General features: G+C 39.2%; 1 protein-coding gene across 1 annotated transcript in view; it reads right to left on the reverse strand.

Moving 5' to 3' along the window:
• LOC150089215 (proton channel OtopLc-like) overlaps nt 1-18,931 on the reverse strand; it is a 49,845-nt gene extending 30,914 nt beyond the window's left edge. Inside the window, exons 1-3 of the mRNA XM_090389897.1 lie at nt 18,914-18,931; nt 10,050-10,480; nt 75-183 (exon numbers count right to left, since the gene is read on the reverse strand). Coding sequence (XP_090246023.1) covers nt 75-183; nt 10,050-10,480; nt 18,914-18,931 — 558 coding nt within the window. The remainder of the gene's footprint in view (nt 1-74; nt 184-10,049; nt 10,481-18,913) is intronic.
• Nucleotides 18,932-19,231: the final 300 nt, after the last annotated feature.

The raw sequence follows: 19,231 nt of genomic DNA on the forward strand, positions 1-19,231 counted from the left end.
AATCTATAAATAACTGGACATTAGCGGAATGAAGCCAGGAAAGAAAAATAACAATGAAAATTGATAAAGCTTACCTCACTAAGTGCTTTCATTTTATGACCTTCATCTGCAATGTAGACTACGGCTCCAAGCACCACGAGGAAAATACCATATACACAGCTTGTTATTTCAGCCAATGTCTTTCTGTAAACCGAACATTTAAAATATTAATTACACAGAAATAAGAAGCTATTATATTACGAAGAAGTGAAACCTGAAATTTTGCACAATTTAGGATTTACTCTGTTAGGCAGGTTGTTATAATAATCGTTATACTGTATAATGCTCGCAACGATATACTGTATTGCATGACCATTTGTCCTATTAAAAAATTTTAAGAGCTCTGGTTACATGCTGGATTGATTTTATCGCACGACTAATTATACTTTTCTTCCATAACGAAGTGATACATTCTGAGCCAATCTTATGTGTAAAGTGTTAGTATATCGTATTATAAGGTAAAATTTAGAGGAGGTTTCACTGATTTACTAAACACATTGATGGAAGACACTGTATAGAAAATGATCCTAAGATAAAAAGGTTTCTTTGGTCCCAAAAGAAAAGGTCCCACGAAAAAAAAAGTTTTTTTGGGACCTTTTCTTTCCAGTTCCACTCGTTTTTCGTAATAATTAAATAAAATAAAAGTTTCTGTTTACACTTAGAGACAGCTATTACTGACAGCAAATACTATGGTACAATCAAATTAACACATGGATATACACTTAATTTATGAAATCTTTTGAAAGCATTAATATCATTTAAAATTTTGCTGGACAGTAGTTGTGTAATTGAGCTCTTTAACATTCTGCATACTCAAGAAAAAATCAAAGTATTTTGGAACCAATCACAGCGCATTTATAGAAAAAAATAGTAATCAATAATGTATAAATTTATTTTTTAAAGTGCTACAACGTGTGCATAATCAGTTAAAATTTCATAAAGCAAACACTTTCCTTTCATCAGGGAAAAATTTGAAAATGCGTCCATGTTCCTGTTACTACAGAAGTCAGCCACACGTGAGTGCAGTGTTGCTTTGCATGAAAGCATGAACTCCAGGAGGCCAATGCTAAACTTAGGACATAAAACACTTTCTGATTGCATGTCAAAAAAAATCAGCGCATGATGACAATCAGTCCTGTGAGACTGGTCACCAGTTAGGATGCATAGTTCTGACAGAGAGCATTTGTACAAAACGTTGTTATAGGAGGTTGATTTGCAAATAAGTTGAAAAAGTTGAAATCTAATTTCATCTGCAATAAGTCATACTATATATTCTATATCATCATCATCACCAGCCATTTTCAATCCACTCCAGGATGAAGGCCCCTCCAACAACTTTCCGGTTCCTTTTTTTTTTTTTTTTATGAAAAACCCAAACACGAGAGGTATTAGAACCTATAGTACTTAGTACCGTGCTTAGGTTGGAGGTTGAGAAGACGAAAGAAGATATTTGTTGACATTAGACTTTAACTTCTGTAGACTGTAATTTTCAGAAAAGACATACAAAGGAAGGTTGTTCCAGAAAACAGTAGTTGAATGAATAAACGAGGGAGATGAAAAGTTGGTTCTGTGAATTTGAAGTTGGACAGAAAATGGATGTCGGCTTGTGGTGATACGTGTTGGGACTGTTTTACAACAGAGAGCGGGAATTATTGAAGCCAATTCAGAAGAACAGTGCCCATGTAAGTATCTGTAGATAAAAGCATGCAGCAGAAACAGTACATCTATGACACAGCGAGTGGAGAGACCCTATTAGAGAGGAGTCAAAAATTAACCTAACTACTCTCTTCTGAATGGAATTTAGAAGCCTGAGAGAGGTTTTGGGGGCACCGCCCAAGATGTGGGAACAATATTCCATGGTAGGGCGGATTTGCGATTTGTACAGAGTGAACAGGTGTTTGGAAGAAAAATAACGCCGAGAGCGAAAGAGAAAACCGAGTTTTTTAGATGCAGAGGAAGCAATATTTGTAATGTGCTTGTGCCAAGAGAGATTAGAAGTCAGGGTAATCCCCGAAAGAGATATATCAACTTGTCTAGAAATCGGAGTGTCACCGACAAGACTGAGTTTTAGAAGGATTGAAATCAACTACGTTGTCTTTGCCCCACTGAAAAATTACCTGGAGATCGGCATTTAAGGAATTGGTAGAAGATTTTCGAGAAGTTGAAGCTGATTGAGCAGGGCAAGGTTTTTCAAAATGGAAAGTGGAATGCAATGTGCTATCATCGGCAAAACTATGTATAGGATTTCCAGTCAGTGGAAGAAGGTCGTTAATACACAAGAGGAAAAGAATGGGGGAAAGAACTGAACCTTGGAGGACACCAGCATTAACTTCTCCAGCATTAGTGGAGAAGTTAGAAGACAGAGAGACATCTACCATCACCCTCAGTGAGCGATCAGAGAGAAAACTGGATAACCAATTACAAAAAACAGTTGGCAAACCATAAGTGGAAGCTTGTTTAGAAGACCGTTATGCCAAACATGATCGAACGCCTTTGAGATGTCACGAGCAACTGCTTGTGTTTCACTGAACTTTTCCATTGAATTTGTCCATAAATGGGTAACATAAGCCAGAATATCACCAGTGAATCGACACTGACGGAATCCATACTGGCGATCGTTGATCAGATGGAAGGTTTCTAGGTAGCTTAAGAGTTGACGGTTAAATGTGCAATGGACATCCATTTACTACCCACGAACACGTGAATTTCATCTGTCCGTCTCTGTTGTTGTTATTTTCCAGGTTTTCTTTTAGCTCCTCTTGGGTACCATTCTGTTATTTCCTTAGTCCATCTTTCATCATGACTTCAATCTATGTGTGCTGCCCAAGTTCATTTCAGTTCTTTAGATTTGATAGGAATTTCCTTTTGTGTTTGCTGCCTAAAACATGTGTTCTCTTGTTATCTAACAGTCTGATTCCTAATATAATTCGTTCCATTCTTCGCTGTGTAGTTCTCAGCTTCTCTTCCATTCTTTTGGTGAGTGCCGAAGTTTCACTTCCATGAGTCATGGTGGTGAGTATTCATCGGTTCACTATTTTTCGTTTAAGACAAATTTGGATATTGCATCTCAGTATGTTACTATATTTCCTGAATGCTATCCATCCGAAATTTATTCTTCTCTTGACTTCCAGCCATTTATCATTATTACAGTTAATGACTTATCCCAGGTAAGTATATGAATCCACCGTTTCAATTATTACTCCTTCAATGATTATATCCCTTTCTGTGGCATACTTGTTCATCATTATTTTTGTTTTAGCCATATTCATCTTTAGTCCAAAATCCTTACTAACTCCTCTAATTCCTCTAATTCTTTGGGATCGTGGCTTATGATCACAATGTAATCTGCAAATCGTAAATGGTTTAGGTACTCTCCGTTCATATTGACTCCTTTCTGTGACCAGTCCAATCTTCTGAAAGCTTCCTCAAGGGCAGCAGTAAACAACTTCGGAAATATTGTGTCTCCTTGTTGAACTCATTTACCAATTTTAAATTTGCTACTGTCTTTGTCTAGTCTAATAAAGGAGGTAGCGTTCTCATAAATTTTCTTCAAAATCATAATATGTGGGGTGTCTATGCCTTGTCTTTCCAGTGCCCGAAACATTGCCTTATGCTGTGTGGAGTCAAATGCCTTTCACAGTTCACAAATGCCAGGCATAATGGCGTTTTATACTCATTTGCTTTCTCCACTAGCTGCGATATTTCATGAAAGTAATCCATAGTTGAGAATCCTGCCCTAAAGCAGCTTCCTCTTTCGGTTGATTCTCATCAAGTATCCTTTCTAATCTGTTCCTAAAGAACCTTGTGAACAACTTGTATATGTGGGACAATAAGCTATTGGTCTATAATTTCCAATTTATCTCCTTTCTTATGCAGCAAAATTATGATGGCATTATTCCACTCCTTCACAAATACACTCCATGTATTTTGTGAAGAGTCTTGCCGGTTTCTGGGGCTTTCTGATTCTTCATTTTCTTCAATGCATATTCTACCTCATCAGGAAGGATATCGGGTATGTTGTTATGTGTTGCTAATTTGTGATTCATCTTCCCCACTGCTAGAATCATTCCATCACTCCTTATACACTGCTTTATAGTAGTCTTCTGCTCTTCTGCTATTTGAATTATGCCTTCTCTGCTATTTATAAGTATACCATCACTATTCTTTAGTTTCAGTATCATTTGTGTTTCGGTATTACTGCTCATGGCTGTTGATTTAAGTCCTTTGTTTTCCCTTAATGCTTGTTCTACTTTTCTTGTGTTAAATCTTCTTATGCCCTCTCTGAGTCTCTTTCTAATGGCTTTGTATAACTCAGTATACTCAATTTTGTCCTTGTCAGCGTTTATCTTGCTCTTCATTTGTCGTCTTCGGTTCATCATAACAAGCGTTTCTTGACTAATTTTTGCTTCTTTGGATTTCTTTTTACCTATAGGTTTCTTGGGCTTTATCCCTTTCAGAAAGTTGTATTCCTCGTCGATATCTTGGTCCTGAAACGTTTGCAGAAGCTCAAACTTGTTCTTAAGTTCCAGTACATACTGATTTATTTCATCTTCTGTTATCTCAAAGACCTTCGTATTATTTACTCGAGTCAGTTTTTTCCTTTTTTGTCTTACATCTACAGTATATCAAGTGTGCATCTTACGATTCTGTGATCACTTTTAACATTCACCTTGCTCAGGATGGTAACATTGTTCACAATACATCTTCTGTTAGTGAGGATAAAGTCGACTGCATTAGTTGTTAATCCATTTGGGATTTTCCATGTCCACTTTCTGTTCACCCTTTTCTTCTATATCATATAACATACCATATAGCATATTCTATATCATGTAATATAGGTTGGAAAGCAACTATCCTGTAGATTGTAGTCTCTTGGTAGCAAAAAAGGCCAGAAAAAACTTAACCTCACAAACATGCATTATACTATTTTCTAGCCATTTTACAGAGTTATGTATTAGCAAAGAATACCACGGCAGAGTTAAACTAACGTGAATACTGTATTACAGTAGCACTACATAAGACATGGTCAACATGTTGAAGGAAAAATATAGGGATCTTAGAAGGCGTTAGACCTCCTTAATCCACAATCAAAAGAAGAAATCTTGGAGATACATATTCGAAACCAATGGAAATCTGGATCAGCGAAGTATATAAAATTATTATAAAATTATAGTGCATAAAATCAAGCCACAAAAGCCATATCATTCCATCCTTAAATACGCTACTGATACCATTAACCGGTAAACAACCATTAGCACCATTCTGGACAGCATCATACCCACTGATGACGTTCTCACCGAGGAAGCCATGCACTGTCGAATCAGATAAAACAGTTGCTGCCATTCACCACAGCAAAAGGTACAGGACTTCACTTACGAAAAAATATAACATGCCATGAAAAAGTCGAAATTCAGTAAATGCCCAAGAGCAGATCATATTGAGGTGGTGTTATGCAAATTCTGGTCACTGAAATCTCCTATACAACAACCATATAACACGTATTTACATGGAGGCCTTTTCCATTCATCCTGGAAAGATGTCCTTGCATGTAACACATTGATTATGATCACCGTCCTCACCACACCAAGTGGAAAAGACCCATGTTCGAATCCCGTCAAGTGACGCGAACCTTTATGGGCTTTTTTTTTTCACTCCGTGGCCGTTAGTCGGTCGTTGAGCTAAGGGTTGCATTGCTTTTTCCTCCCAGGAACTCGGGTTTTCGATAACATGCAAATCGATCAAGGAATGCACGCAATTTACGGACATAATATATTCCGAGCAATATGATTTACAATTTACAGGCTGATGCCTATATTTTCACTTCTAGGCAAAACGTTTGAAAGTCGAATTCGAAAGCAGATTTACCGCCACTCAATACCGCCTTGCGGGTCTAATGTTTGAGAATCAATTCGAGTTCAGGCCAGGCAAAGGCCCGGAGGATACTCTACTGAGAGTAACTACAACAGCTGAGGAATTTGTACATAAATATATCATCTTCATGTTCACTGACTTCAAAAGATCGTTTGACGCTCTTTGGTGGAAAAAGTGTCAAACACACGAACAACATAACTCAACATTACATTACCACACATCAACATCACTTCACTGATTATTCTTTATCTGTATTGCATTATACAGCAGAGTTGCCATAGTCTGGTCGGGGTGACTATAAGAAAATAAATAAGGAAAAAAAAGGTTTCCGGGAAGCTGATTGCTCTAAGGAGCATTTATCTACTCATCAAAAATTACTTTAGGAACAGCAACATCATTGCTCAAAATAGATTTACAGATCGGCAGGCAACTGCTCTTACAACTGTCATCTTTCCGCTATTTCACGGGTCGACGTATGAAACCTCGCCACCATGCCCTGTCCATGTACTTCTCTCCTCCGTCGTTAATTTCACTTCAGTTTCTTCCTCTCTTAATGACATCGGTCTTTATCATATCTTGCCATCTCATTCTTGGTCTCCCTCTTGGTCTTTTGTCCCTTAATTGTAAATCAAACATTCTTCTTGGCAAGCGCCTCTCGTTCATCCTCTTGACATATCCAAACCCTTTCAAACGGGACCTTTAAATCCTAATGTGGAGTTTTTCAATCTGAATTCTCTCCATAATCACATCATTCCTGATTTTGTCGCATCTTGTCTTTCCGGCTATGCTCCTCACAAATCTCATTTCTGCCCCCTAAATTCTGCTTTCATCCTTTTATCTCATAGTCCAAGTTTCAGATGCATAAGTCAGAATTGGTACGTAATAGGCCTGATATATATCCTTCTTACACTTCAGTGGTATGTTCCTGCCTGTTCCTGTTCCAGATCAGATCTCTTGTCTGCCTATAGAAATTCCCGCCCACTTGTATCATTCTACTTATTTCTTCGTCTATCACTGCAGTTTTTGTAATGGTGCTTCCTAGATACCTGAAGTTGTTAACCATTTTTAGCTCTTTCCCTTCCATTGTAATGTATCCGTCGAGCTCGCCACTCCTCTTTAGAACCATTACTTCACTCTTCTCAACTTGCCGTTGCACTTGATCACCGCTCTCTCCCCATATGCAGAGGTCATCTGCGAAGAGCATGACTTTCATCTAGTCCTGTCCAAGTTGTTCTCCAACTTGTGGAGAGATGTTCCTCTCTCCTTTGGGATAGAGGAACATCTCTCCACAAGATGTTCCTCTATCCCAAAGTTTCTCAAAACCTCCCACACTTTCTCTCCCTTTACGGCATCAAATGCTTTCTTTATATCCAAATATGACATCCATAATTCTTTATTGTGTTCATAACACTTTTCCATCAGTTGCCTGATGACGGGATGATCAAACCGAACAACGGGATGATCAAACCTTCTTTCCAGTCCTTCGCACCTGTCTCTCATTCCAGATCTTACGGAACAGTCTGTATGTCCACGCTATCCCTGCCTCGCCTGTAGCCTTCAAGCATCTCTCCATTTATCTCGAAACGTAATAAATGAATGTGTTTTTAATACTTCAATATGCGGCTTTGTTTGATCGTGAGGCTTTATCTGATCATGCCGTCGGTTCCGCCCATTTCCGAAACGAAGCAGCCATGTGCTCGCTTCGAGCTCGGAGTATATCTTTCATGCTTATTTAACTTACTAAACAAATGTAGATCAAGCAAACAATCAAACATTATAAATGTGATTTTAGATATAATACATTTGTAAATGATTTATAAATAAAAAAAATATATTAAACTTATATATTTGATTTTTTATTCCGAGGTGCGCGCTAGTCCTTTTAAGTAAAATAAGGGTGCGCGACCAAAAAAGCTTGGAGACTATTGATCTAGAGAACCAATATCCTGAAGCATGGTATCACGCAACATTATTGCCTTTCCCAAAATCCAGAAAATATCAAAACAACCCAAACAACTATCAACAGATAGCCCTCAAAATGAAGACATTTTGTTTTCGTTTCGATCAAAATGTAGCAAAATGTCGATTTGTACTTCATAAACAATTGGTCAAATTATTATGTTAAGAGTGGTTCGGATTGTAGAAAATTAATGCGAAATAAGATCGAAATTAGGTAATCCTGTATACCAGAAGTATGAGATATACACATATTTTTAACATAAATATTTAATCACGTATTTATAGGTGAACTTAAATTTTTTTAACATTGATTAGTATGTTTTTTCTGATAAAAATACCCATTAACCCCAGGGGCTCATATCTGGTGAGTATGGGCTTGGCACACCCAGGGTCCTGAGCTGGATATCATCATTCTTCTCTTTCTTGGTGATTCCCCTTCTACTTCTGACTCTCTCTCTCTCTCTCTCTCTCTCTCTCTCTCTCTCTCTCTCTCTCAGGGTAATTCAGAATTTTTTTTTTTTTTTTTTTTTTGGCTGGTGCAGCATAAGCCTCAGGCTTCCTTGCACCATATAGCTAATAATAATAATAATAATAATAATAATAATAACGGAAAGCGTAAACAACATGGCACCAGAAGTCTGTCATGAATGCAAGCTTTTCGAACAAGTTGGTTCAGTTGGACGAAGCAAAGTTCAAGGTCAGTGATCTGATATTACTGTGGGTATATCGTTCTCCTGTTAATCAAAACATTGATATGGAGATGGAAGTGAATTTACCACGAGTCTAGTGTGATATATCACTCAGGGGAATCATTTGACTGTATTTTGACTGCGGTAGTTCAAACGTGCAACAAACTACTTCTTCTGAACACACCCGATAATAACAGTTTGAGGTTTACAGTTTAATTTATTTATTTCCTAAAATGTGGAACATCACACATCTTTGAGATATTCTGTAGTGATATACCGCTTCTCACCCAAACATCGCAAAAAAATTACTTTCAATTGAAAAACATAAACAGTGATAACACCAGTGTGGATGTTTCATTCATATATTTTGTAGAGCATGCTAGGGTAGACTGTTATTTATCTCTAACAGGGTAAGAGAGAATGAGTCCACATATTTAATTCTCCATACTGTCCACTTTGAAATAGTAAATAAATATGTTCTGATATCGAACATCATTAAACTGCAAGTTTATTTTGAATGTCTTCCACGTGTATACTAACGTAGAACAAATATAATATAACCAGGAGCGGATTAAGGTCGGTTGAGGCCCCGGGCGCAGAAGAAAATATTGGGTCCCTTAAAAAAAAAGAGAGAGACAGGGAAAATAAAAATACATGTTAACCAATTTTTTAAATAAAAAATATATTATGTACTATTAATGTTTTATTTCCAATAAAATTTGAATATAATATATGTATAATATAATTAATAATAGCATAATAATAATCACAAAGTTTTGAACTAATATGTTCAACTAATTTGTTGGGATTTTGCGTGGGCCCTTCAGAAGTCGGGGCCCAGGGCGCGCGCCCGGTGCGCCCGCCGTTAAATCAGCCTCTGAATATAACCTTACTTGCATGTACCACTATATTCATTTATTTTCAAATTACAGAAGTCGCGAATTTCGCCTTTCGTTCCTCTACAGAGCGTTTTAAAAGGCATTTTGGCCACTTTTGGGATTAGTTCAATGAAATAGTCAGCCCATGGAAAAAGGCAATTCGTTGAAGTAATAAAACATTTATGAACTACACTATTGTGGAAAGAATTTGACTGCACAACCATTCTAAAGCTTTCGCGGGTCGTAGTCGTCTTACACCAGATGGAAAAATCTGAGTTCGAATCCCCTCAATAACACGAGGAGGTATTTTTTTTTTTTCTTTTTTTTTTTTTTTTACAATGTGACTAAGTTAGCCGGTTTCCTTAGTTTTTTCGTCCAACAAACCGATCACAGAGTATATAAATAAATCTTCTGTTTATACCCCGGAACGACCACATAAGGTCTGAGGAGTTCGCAAACTATACTGACACTTCATAGCATTAGCTGCTTTGGCACTTCACACACACACACACACACACTTCTGAAACAATGAATGATTTTGCCAACAGTACATTTAAATTTAATTTTTAATCTTTTGTTAAATTTTAAATTAGAAAAAAATTTCGAATGCTACCTCTGAGTAGAACGTTTTTCAGAAATGCTTTGATCAATTCCAGCTGAAGACACATTAATATTTGATATGCTGTCAGGCAAAGGAGAAATTGCAGGAACAGAATAGTTGTATTTCCCGAGATTCCATCCATCTGTTGACCTCTGCGGACTTTCTGGGGGGAAAACGATATACGAAGGGTAACTGGTGGTCGGCAGGTTACTGGGATCGGCAATGTAAAGCACAGTATTTTTGTTACTGCGGTCGATGCTTTCGGTGGAACTGTGACCACTGTCTGGCACACTGAGCACTCTCTCAATATGTTCCTCAATGTGGTTTTCAGACAAATCCTCGGAATACTGTGAAGAAATAGCCGGAGTCTGACATTCGAATTCACTCTCTGTTGGAGACTGCACTTCACAGTTCTCATCACTGTTTATTATTGTGCTTGCAACCTAAAAATAAAGAAATATTTCTTTCAGAACCAGAAAAAAAATTATTACATATGATAAATATTATCATATGTAATAGTAACTATAATGAAAATATTGATATAATTCAAGAGAAAAAATGTGAGAAAGGTTTTCAGTTAGGTTCCGTGGCATGTAAAAACTTTTCAGATTAATACATACAATGCCCTTATCAAAATTTACAGATAAAAACATCTCAATATGCGAGTGTCACTTGTCAAATCTATTGTTGTTGTAAGGTTTTAGGTGCAACTTAGGCCCTGCGTGTGTCCTGTGGTAGATTTGCTGTTTGCTAGACGAAAAACCCGAGTTCCGGGGTAAAAAAAAAAAAAAAAAAATGCTACCCTCGCGTCTGAGACCGACTAACTCAGCCACGTTGCGAAAAATACCCATAAAAATTCCTCGCGTCATTGAGGGGTTTCGAACTCAAGTCTTTTTCGCCCGGTTGTGGGGAGGACGGCGATCGTACCAACAGTGCTACCCACAAGAGCTTAATTATCCATTACTTAGTAAGGTATAGAATGAGCTTGGCGACAAGCATGTTGTATAGAATCGATGTGGTCATTAATCTTTTAATATGGGACAAAAGAAACAGAGGTCAGGAGCGGCATGATTCCGGTTCTCGTACAGTGGGAACATACTCTAAGGACAACAATAACAACAACCAGAGTTGCATAGAACTGGCTTGATCATTAATCCATTGGGAACAGGAAGAGAGTTCAGGAGAAGCATTATCGAAATTCCCAAGCAGTGAGAAAGTCTCCTAAAGACGACAACAAGATATCCCAAAACCGAGCCAGAGGACTGCTCACACGTGTTATAAGCAAGACAGTATTGAGTAAAATCATTGCAAAAGACAACGGTGAGTAAAATAATTGTGAAAGACAACATTGCATAAAACCGTGTAATTTAAATGATTCACAAAAGATGCCATATGGATGTACACAGCTGTTCTGCTGTATTTTGTTATATCTACTTTGTCACTCTTGTAAGAAGTTGTGTACGGTATAGTTTCTATTTAAATAAATACGGTATGATGGATTTCATTTCACAATGTTTAAAACTAGCAGACACATAGCATTGGAGAGGAAACCAGAAGTTACTGATTCAGAGTGCGCCATGCTCTGTTTAGGCTTCTAGTGGCCACGCCGTGGTGTGAACAACGTTTCCGCGAAAGGATTTCAACAGTTTCGACACTCATTTGTTAAAGATCTGATGTTAAAATTCATGTCGAACACTTAAAATTTTCTCTATAAAGATATTTTGATATAATTCAGAACTTGTAGTTAAGTCTCGGGAGTTTCAGCCCGCTTTCAATCCAACCAGTTACACAATTGGACAAGATCTATATAATATCGGTGCAGATGCACCATAGATAAGAAAGAAACTACGATGGTAGTTTGTGTGGGAGGCATCATTTGCTCTGTATCTCATATTGTGCTCTTCCTTCACAGCGCAATACCAGGACACCTGCCCATCCATCGATAAGAGACCAATAGTTTTGAAACGGTGCCGTCTGGGTGGTGGTACTCACTGAGAATAAGTAACAATAGTCTTACAATTACAACAATGTAACCGCATCCGGGGTAGCCGATGCGCCAGCACTGGGGACCCAGGGTACTGGTGTAAAGTGGACCACTGGCCATAGCAATAAGCTTACTACGCCGAAAAGGGCAATTAACATTGGCGAATGGAATGTTCGAATGGGGTACCACGTTGGACAAAAGGAAATCATTGCCCAAGAACTACTTAGTTGCAAGGTATCAATCGCGGCATTATCCGAATTAAGGCTCACCGGGTCTGGAACGATGATCATCCAACCACCAGCATCTAACGAAGCGGTTATGCTGTTCTACTCTGGTGGTGAGAAACGAGAAGCAGGAGTGGGCTTTATGGTCGATGTTCAGGCCACCAGTAGTGTGATCGCTTTCCAACCAATATCGGACCGCCTGGCAGTCCTTACTGTCAAGGACACCATCAAGACCCATTTATCTCCGCCTATGCACCAACTGAGACTAGCCTGGACCCGACCAAGAATGACTTCTACAACCAGCTCCAACATACGCTGGATTCAATTCCACAGAAAGAAGTGATCATCCTCGCAGGGGACTTTAATGCCCACATTGGCGTGGACAGATCTGGTTGGGAAACAACAATGGGCAAGTTTGGCCATGGGAAGGTCAATGACAACGGACTACGTTTGTTGTCCTTTGCCGCATCTAACAACCTGATCATCGGAAACAGTCAGTTCCAGCACCCTCAAAAACATCAACTTACATGGCGAAATCCATCTGGCAAGGACTCAGCAATCCTGGACTACATTCTGATCAACGCCCGATTTCGCTCATCACTCATGGACGTTCGTGCCATGAGGGGACCTGATTGCGGATCTGATCACTACCTCATCCGGGCTAAGGTGCAGCTCAAATTACGGCATGCAAAAAGGTCATCTTGGTCAGCCAAGCTGGACTGGAGGCAGCTAATGAATACTGCCAACAAAGGGGCATTTCAGATCGCCCTATCCAACCACTTCGAGACGGTAGCCGTGCCCGAGGATATAAATTCAGATGAAAAGCAGATCTCTGATGCCATCCTGGAATGTGCCAAGCCCCTATGTCCACCTGCCCGACGTCGAACGCAACCATGGATATCAGACGAGTGCCTCGACCTCGTGGACAAACGGAAGCAGGCAAAGTTGGTCGACTTTGAACGGTACCGGCAGCTAAACCGAGAAGTTCGACAGAGGATGACAGCGGAAAGAGAAGCATACTGGAACCAAGTGGCAGACGATCTTGAAGTGGCGGCATCCAAGAACGAGTACCGCACTCTCTACCGCACCCTCAGATGTCTGAGTGGAAAGACCAAATTGACTAGTGGCAACATCAAGAATGCTGATGGGACCTTCGTGCGATCACCGTCCGAACGCCTGCAACGGTGGAGTGAATTCTTCAAAGCATTGTATAATCACGACCCACCTCAGGGACCGCCAGAAGCCGCACTATCGATTGATCCCCCTGAAGTCTCCATGGTCGATGTTGAGCCTACAGTAGAAGAAGTGAAAGCAGCCATACAATCCCTAAAGAATGGCAGGGCACCAGGAGTGGACCAAGTCACCACAGAAGCGATCAAAGCCGGGGGAGATGTACTGCTTCGCCGACTACACTCACACGTCAAAACCATCTGGTACACTGAACAAATTCCGCTAACATGGAGGAAAGCCATTATCGTACCGATCCACAAGAAAGGTGATAACCAGGATTGCAAGAACTACCGTGGCATCAGCCTCCTTTCCATCATCGGAAAGGTCTTTATGAAGATCATCCAGTCAAGGCTGCAAAAACATCGCGAGCAAACCAGTCGAGAAGAACAGGCGGGATTTAGACCCGGGCGAGGATGCTGTGATCAAATCTTTGCCATCCGTCAGCTGATGGAGGAGAGGATCCGGTGTGGACAGCGAACCGTCATTGTTTTCATTGACTTTAAGTCTGCTTTCGACTGTGTCCATCGGCCTGCCTTATGGAAACTACTAGAGATCGAACATGTACCTCGAAAAGTCATCACACTCCTCCAAACTGCATACAACGGTTTAACCAGCCAGGTGCGCATCCAGAACGATTTATCTGAGGAATTTACCATCCAAACTGGAGTCCGCCAAGGGGATGTAGCCTCCCCGTTGCTTTTCAACATCGTGGTCGACGCCATTATGAGGCAAGCATTCAGAAACAGACGGGGCATACAATATGACAAGGATCACTATGTGATTGACCTGATGTTTGCCGATGATAGTGCTATCTTTGCTGGTAACGACTCTGAAGCCACGGACAACCTCTACGACATTGCCCGCATTGCCCGGCCATACGGTTTGAAGATCAATGCTGATAAGACAAAGGCCCTGACAACAGATGGATCGCAAGCCACCATCTATCTCGAAGGCGTCCAGATCGAGCAAGTGCAGGACTTTAAATATCTTGGGTCGCTGGTCCAGGAAAAGAAAGTTGCATCCACCATGGAAATCCACAGCAGAATTGGACAGGCGGCCACTGCGTTCGCCTCGCTCAAATGTTGTCTGTGGAAGAGGACCAACATTTCCTCAAAGACTAAAATCCGACTCTTCCGGACTTTGATCCTGCCCATTCTCCTTTACGGATCAGAAACATGGATTTGTCTCAAGCTAGATTTAAACAAACTTGAGGTATTCCAAATGCGATGCCTGCGGCAGATTTTGGGCATCTCACTTCGTGACCGCATCACTGATGATACCATCCGCGCCAGATGCCAACAGCAACCAACCATTGCCGACCAAATCCAGAAGCGAAGGCTTAGATGGTTTGGCCACGTATGTAGAATGGGCACGAACAGAATACCATCCACACTCCTTTGGAGACAACGACCCACCCAATGGAGCATCCAACGGACCGCGCCTAGGAAAACGTGGGCCAAACAAGTGGAAAATGACTTGAAGAGCCGACGTCTCGACCTTAACCAGGCCAGGACTGACGCCATGGATCGTAAAGTATGGAAGAACATCACAGAGCAAGTCCGAAACCCTGCGGCACCTACAGCAGCATACTGGTTGCGTGGCCAACCGCCTCCCCAAGCTGCCAGCTAAGGACCAAGAAGAAGAAGAAGAAGAAGAACAATAGTCTACTCTATTAGTGAAGCGTTACTTATTCGAGGTAGTGCAATACCATGGCAACTCGTTGTGAAGGAAGAGCACAATATGAGATACAGAGAAAATGATGCTTCCCACACAAAGTACCATCATAGTTTCTTAAGAGTTATCTATGGTGTATCTACACCGATATTATATAGATATTAAACTATTACTCTTAACGTATTATGCCTTGTTGCATTTATTTTTTTTTTTACAATTGGACAAGAATACACAAATTACAGACATGATATGCTGACTTCTTCATGGCTTCATGATACCATATCTGTAAATTGAGTTGACTCCTAGCTTACCTTAAGCAATTTAGCCCAAATACTCCTCTCATCGCCATTCTCTGGGGACGCTCTATCGATTGTTGAGGACCAAGGTCTCCCTGAATTATTAGCGCTTAACCAGATGGTAATGGAATGTTTCAGCCGACATGCCACTGCCCACCGAATAAAGACAGACAGGAATTTATTTATTTAATAGAAACCACGCGTTATAAGAATAACTTTCTACAAAGTACAAGGTATACGTAATGTACGAGTTATAAAGATAAACAGGTTAATAGTAATAGCGTATTTTTTTTTTTTAAGGAGCATCTACAACTAAGGCCGTATACTGTCTGTAAAAATTGCGCGTGTTACGGACGAAAAACCCGAGTTTCCGGGAGAAAAAACCATGCTACCCTCGCCTGAGACCGACTAACACAGCCACGTTGTGAAAAAGGCTCATAAAAATTCCTCACATCATTGATGGAACTCAGGTCTTTTCTACCCGGTGTGGGGTGGATGGTGATCCTACCAACTGGGCTCCCCACAAGGGTAGATAAACAGGTAAAACAATACATATAATTGTTTTAATTTATGAGAATCTGCTGGTACATAATGGAGGACTTTGAAAGAGTCGAGAAGGCGGCAGAACATCCTTGTAAACAAACGGAATTTTCCCCAGAAAAGGAGATCGTACCAAATTTCTTGCATAATTAAAGATATTTTATGCATTGACAGTTCAGCAAAGTTCAGTAAAAAAACTTAACGAATCTGTTAAGATTCGTTCAATAATTTTCATTCAATAATTTTATGGATGGATTGAATGGAAACGCTATTATATATGTGGAATCTTTAGGGCCTCTGCAGTTCCCAATTTAGCTCAAATCGGGAACTTATGTTATGGGATCATTTTGAAAGGTACATTAGTAGACGAAAAGAGCTGCCTAAAAATATGGGAATCCTGTGGAGATGACACGAGGAATAAAACAACCAGTGACGCTTAAAATGCAAAAATGGACTAAAGATACCAGACATACCGCGAGTATCTTGTTATTAGTTGTGTCCTCTAACATTTAGGGACAATTAGTTTCAAATTCAACCTTTGAAATTGATCAGACGTTGTTTTTAATAGGCCGAAATTGTTAGAAATCGTTTAAAAAATCACTGTAATATGAGAAATTACTTGAAAAGTGTATATACACACATTTGCCTTGAAAAATGGGGATCCTATTAATACTCACAAATGCAGACCAATCTCAATATTAAGTGCTTATGAAAAAAACAGTAGTGCCTTAGAAATTATCTGGAAATCGAGTTACCCGTAACTAACAATTTCCAGCTAATTTTTGTGGAATCTCTATTATAATGATTTTCCTTTTAACCACTTTCTCAATAATTGGCATACAAACAGTGCGTTCGTATGTCGTTAAAAATGGACACCACTGCATCTAAAAAAAAAAAAAAAACCATACTAGCAATAAATCACTTTCTCAACTTGTTTACTCCACTGCAGGAGATCCAAAAATCGGGACCGCAAGGTGTTTCCCCTCGATACCAACACTAAACAATTAAACTGTTTGGATATAACTCTTATTTCAGATTTTAAAAATGTGTACAAGCAATGCCTGCCAACAGTCCAATACAGATCAATCTCAATATTAAGAGATGTGGCTTATGTAATCTTACATAAGTCACATCTTATTACGCCACCTTATATAAGCTACAACTTATTAAGCCACCTTTCATGCTGATCATTTGTACCCAACAACTCGTCTGCGCGGTAGCACAGCGGTATCGTCACCGTCCTCCCCACACCGGGTGGAAAAGGCCCGATTCGAATCCCGTCGATGACGCGAGGAACGTTTATGGGCTTTTTTCACTCCGTAACTGAGTTAGTCGGTCTCAGGCGTAGATAGCAAGGTCCCCCCCCCCCAGAAACTGTGTTTTTTTTTCGTCCGGCAAAATAAGCAAAACCAGAGAACACCCGCAATTTACAGACACAATACATATATTGGTATATAGGAAAATATAACTGTTGGATACACCCAACAACCCGAATTCATAAAAGCCCATGGTCATTACACCTAAAGAAAGGATAATTCTTGAAAATAATATTTTGAAAATATTCTCCTCTGAGGGAATTTTAAGGAAATATTCTGTTTCTCTGAGGATATTCTCCATAAGTAAATGTGGGTTGGACAGTAGTGGACAAACTTCAAAGTAACGTCATAGCATTTTCACTGACTTTTCCCAAGTTTTTGATTTGACGCAACCTTGGGTTATTTAAAATTTGCAACGGGGCAACAAAGGCCACGAAGGGTCAGCAATACACTGTTTGTATGTAAACATTATTTTGTATGTATCAAAGAAACAGGTTTTTTCTGTTTGAGAGATTAAAAACTAGTGTCTCGAAAACGGGTACCTTTCCTGACTTAAAATATAATATTTCAAAATTTTAATATTTCTCAATATCCTATACATTATACTTATTATCCTATTTTATGTGGTCTAAATTCAAAATGAAGACAGCTTCTCTACAAGAGAAAATCACAAGAAGTTAGCATTTGTCCGATTTTACGAATATTAGCGGATCTCGATCACACAAGTTGTCTGTCCAACATGAGGGATACCTATACTGAATTTCAGACTTTCTGGGAAAAAAATAAATAATAACATATATACATAGGCTATATATATATATTTTTTTTTTTTAAGAAGTGTAATATTTTATTTTATAAGTTTAGTTCAAAGAAGTATATGTATTTAATTTATATTTTGTATGCGAATATTTGTTTATAAATAAAATATAAATTTAAAACAATACATGTGTATATTATTTCTAGGGGGTTGTAAAAGTCCCGCCTCCCAGTGTCCCGCATTGGAATACTAAGGATCTGGTCACTTTAGCTATTGGTGAAATTATAGCCGTTTTTGCATCAAATTGTTTATAAGTTAAGTTTGAATATCAATTTATGTAGATTTTTACACTTTCCGGTTTTGCACATTTTATAAATCAAATTTTTGGCAAAAAAAATGAGAACCAAAACTGTGAACTGTGTTCCACCACAAGTAATAGTGCGGGGGAATGGCCAACTGGATTTGACAGACTATAGTACTCACCATAGTGGGCCTTGCAACCTGTAAAGCCGAGCCTGTTGGCCACGATGCAAAAAAAGTCCACAAAAGTTCCTCCTGTCCAGACAAAAAGTATTTGTCAACTTTTTAAAAAGTATTTGAAAACGAAAATCAAACCGAGCCCATTTTTACACAGTGCGAGCGAGCGATGACACTATCTACTCATTACCCGCGAGGGATGAGGAAGAGATGAGAATTATTTTTCTTATTAAAGGGACGGCGGAGGCGAGAAATATTCTGTTTGCTCCTCGCCTGTGAGTTGCATTATGACTTAAACGTTACGTTATTTACTGGTATAACTATTGTTTTAAAATATAATTTACCTTGATCAACATGAACAAATTGTAAAGAACTTACCTGATGCAACTGCGCCATTTTCAAATCCTGTAAATATGAAATCCGAACAGAATAAACACGTAACTGGGTCATCATAATATTAACAGAAAACAAAAGTATCGATTGTCAACAAAAATTTTTCTGGTGATGCATTTGCTGTTTGTTTTCATAAAAGACCTGTTTGCAGAACATATTACCACGTGTACTATTCTCGTAGGTATCTATTTCATAATTATTGTGTTCTCTGTGAACATCAACTAGAAAAGGAAGAGATAAAACAAAGGAAATACACGACATACACTCTCTATTAGGGTGACCAGACGTCCGGGTGTCCTAAAA

Source organism: Mastigoproctus giganteus, chromosome 2 (assembly GCF_048544385.1).
Source record: "Mastigoproctus giganteus isolate SK-2022 chromosome 2, ASM4854438v1, whole genome shotgun sequence".
Taxonomy (NCBI): domain Eukaryota; kingdom Metazoa; phylum Arthropoda; class Arachnida; order Uropygi; family Thelyphonidae; genus Mastigoproctus; species Mastigoproctus giganteus.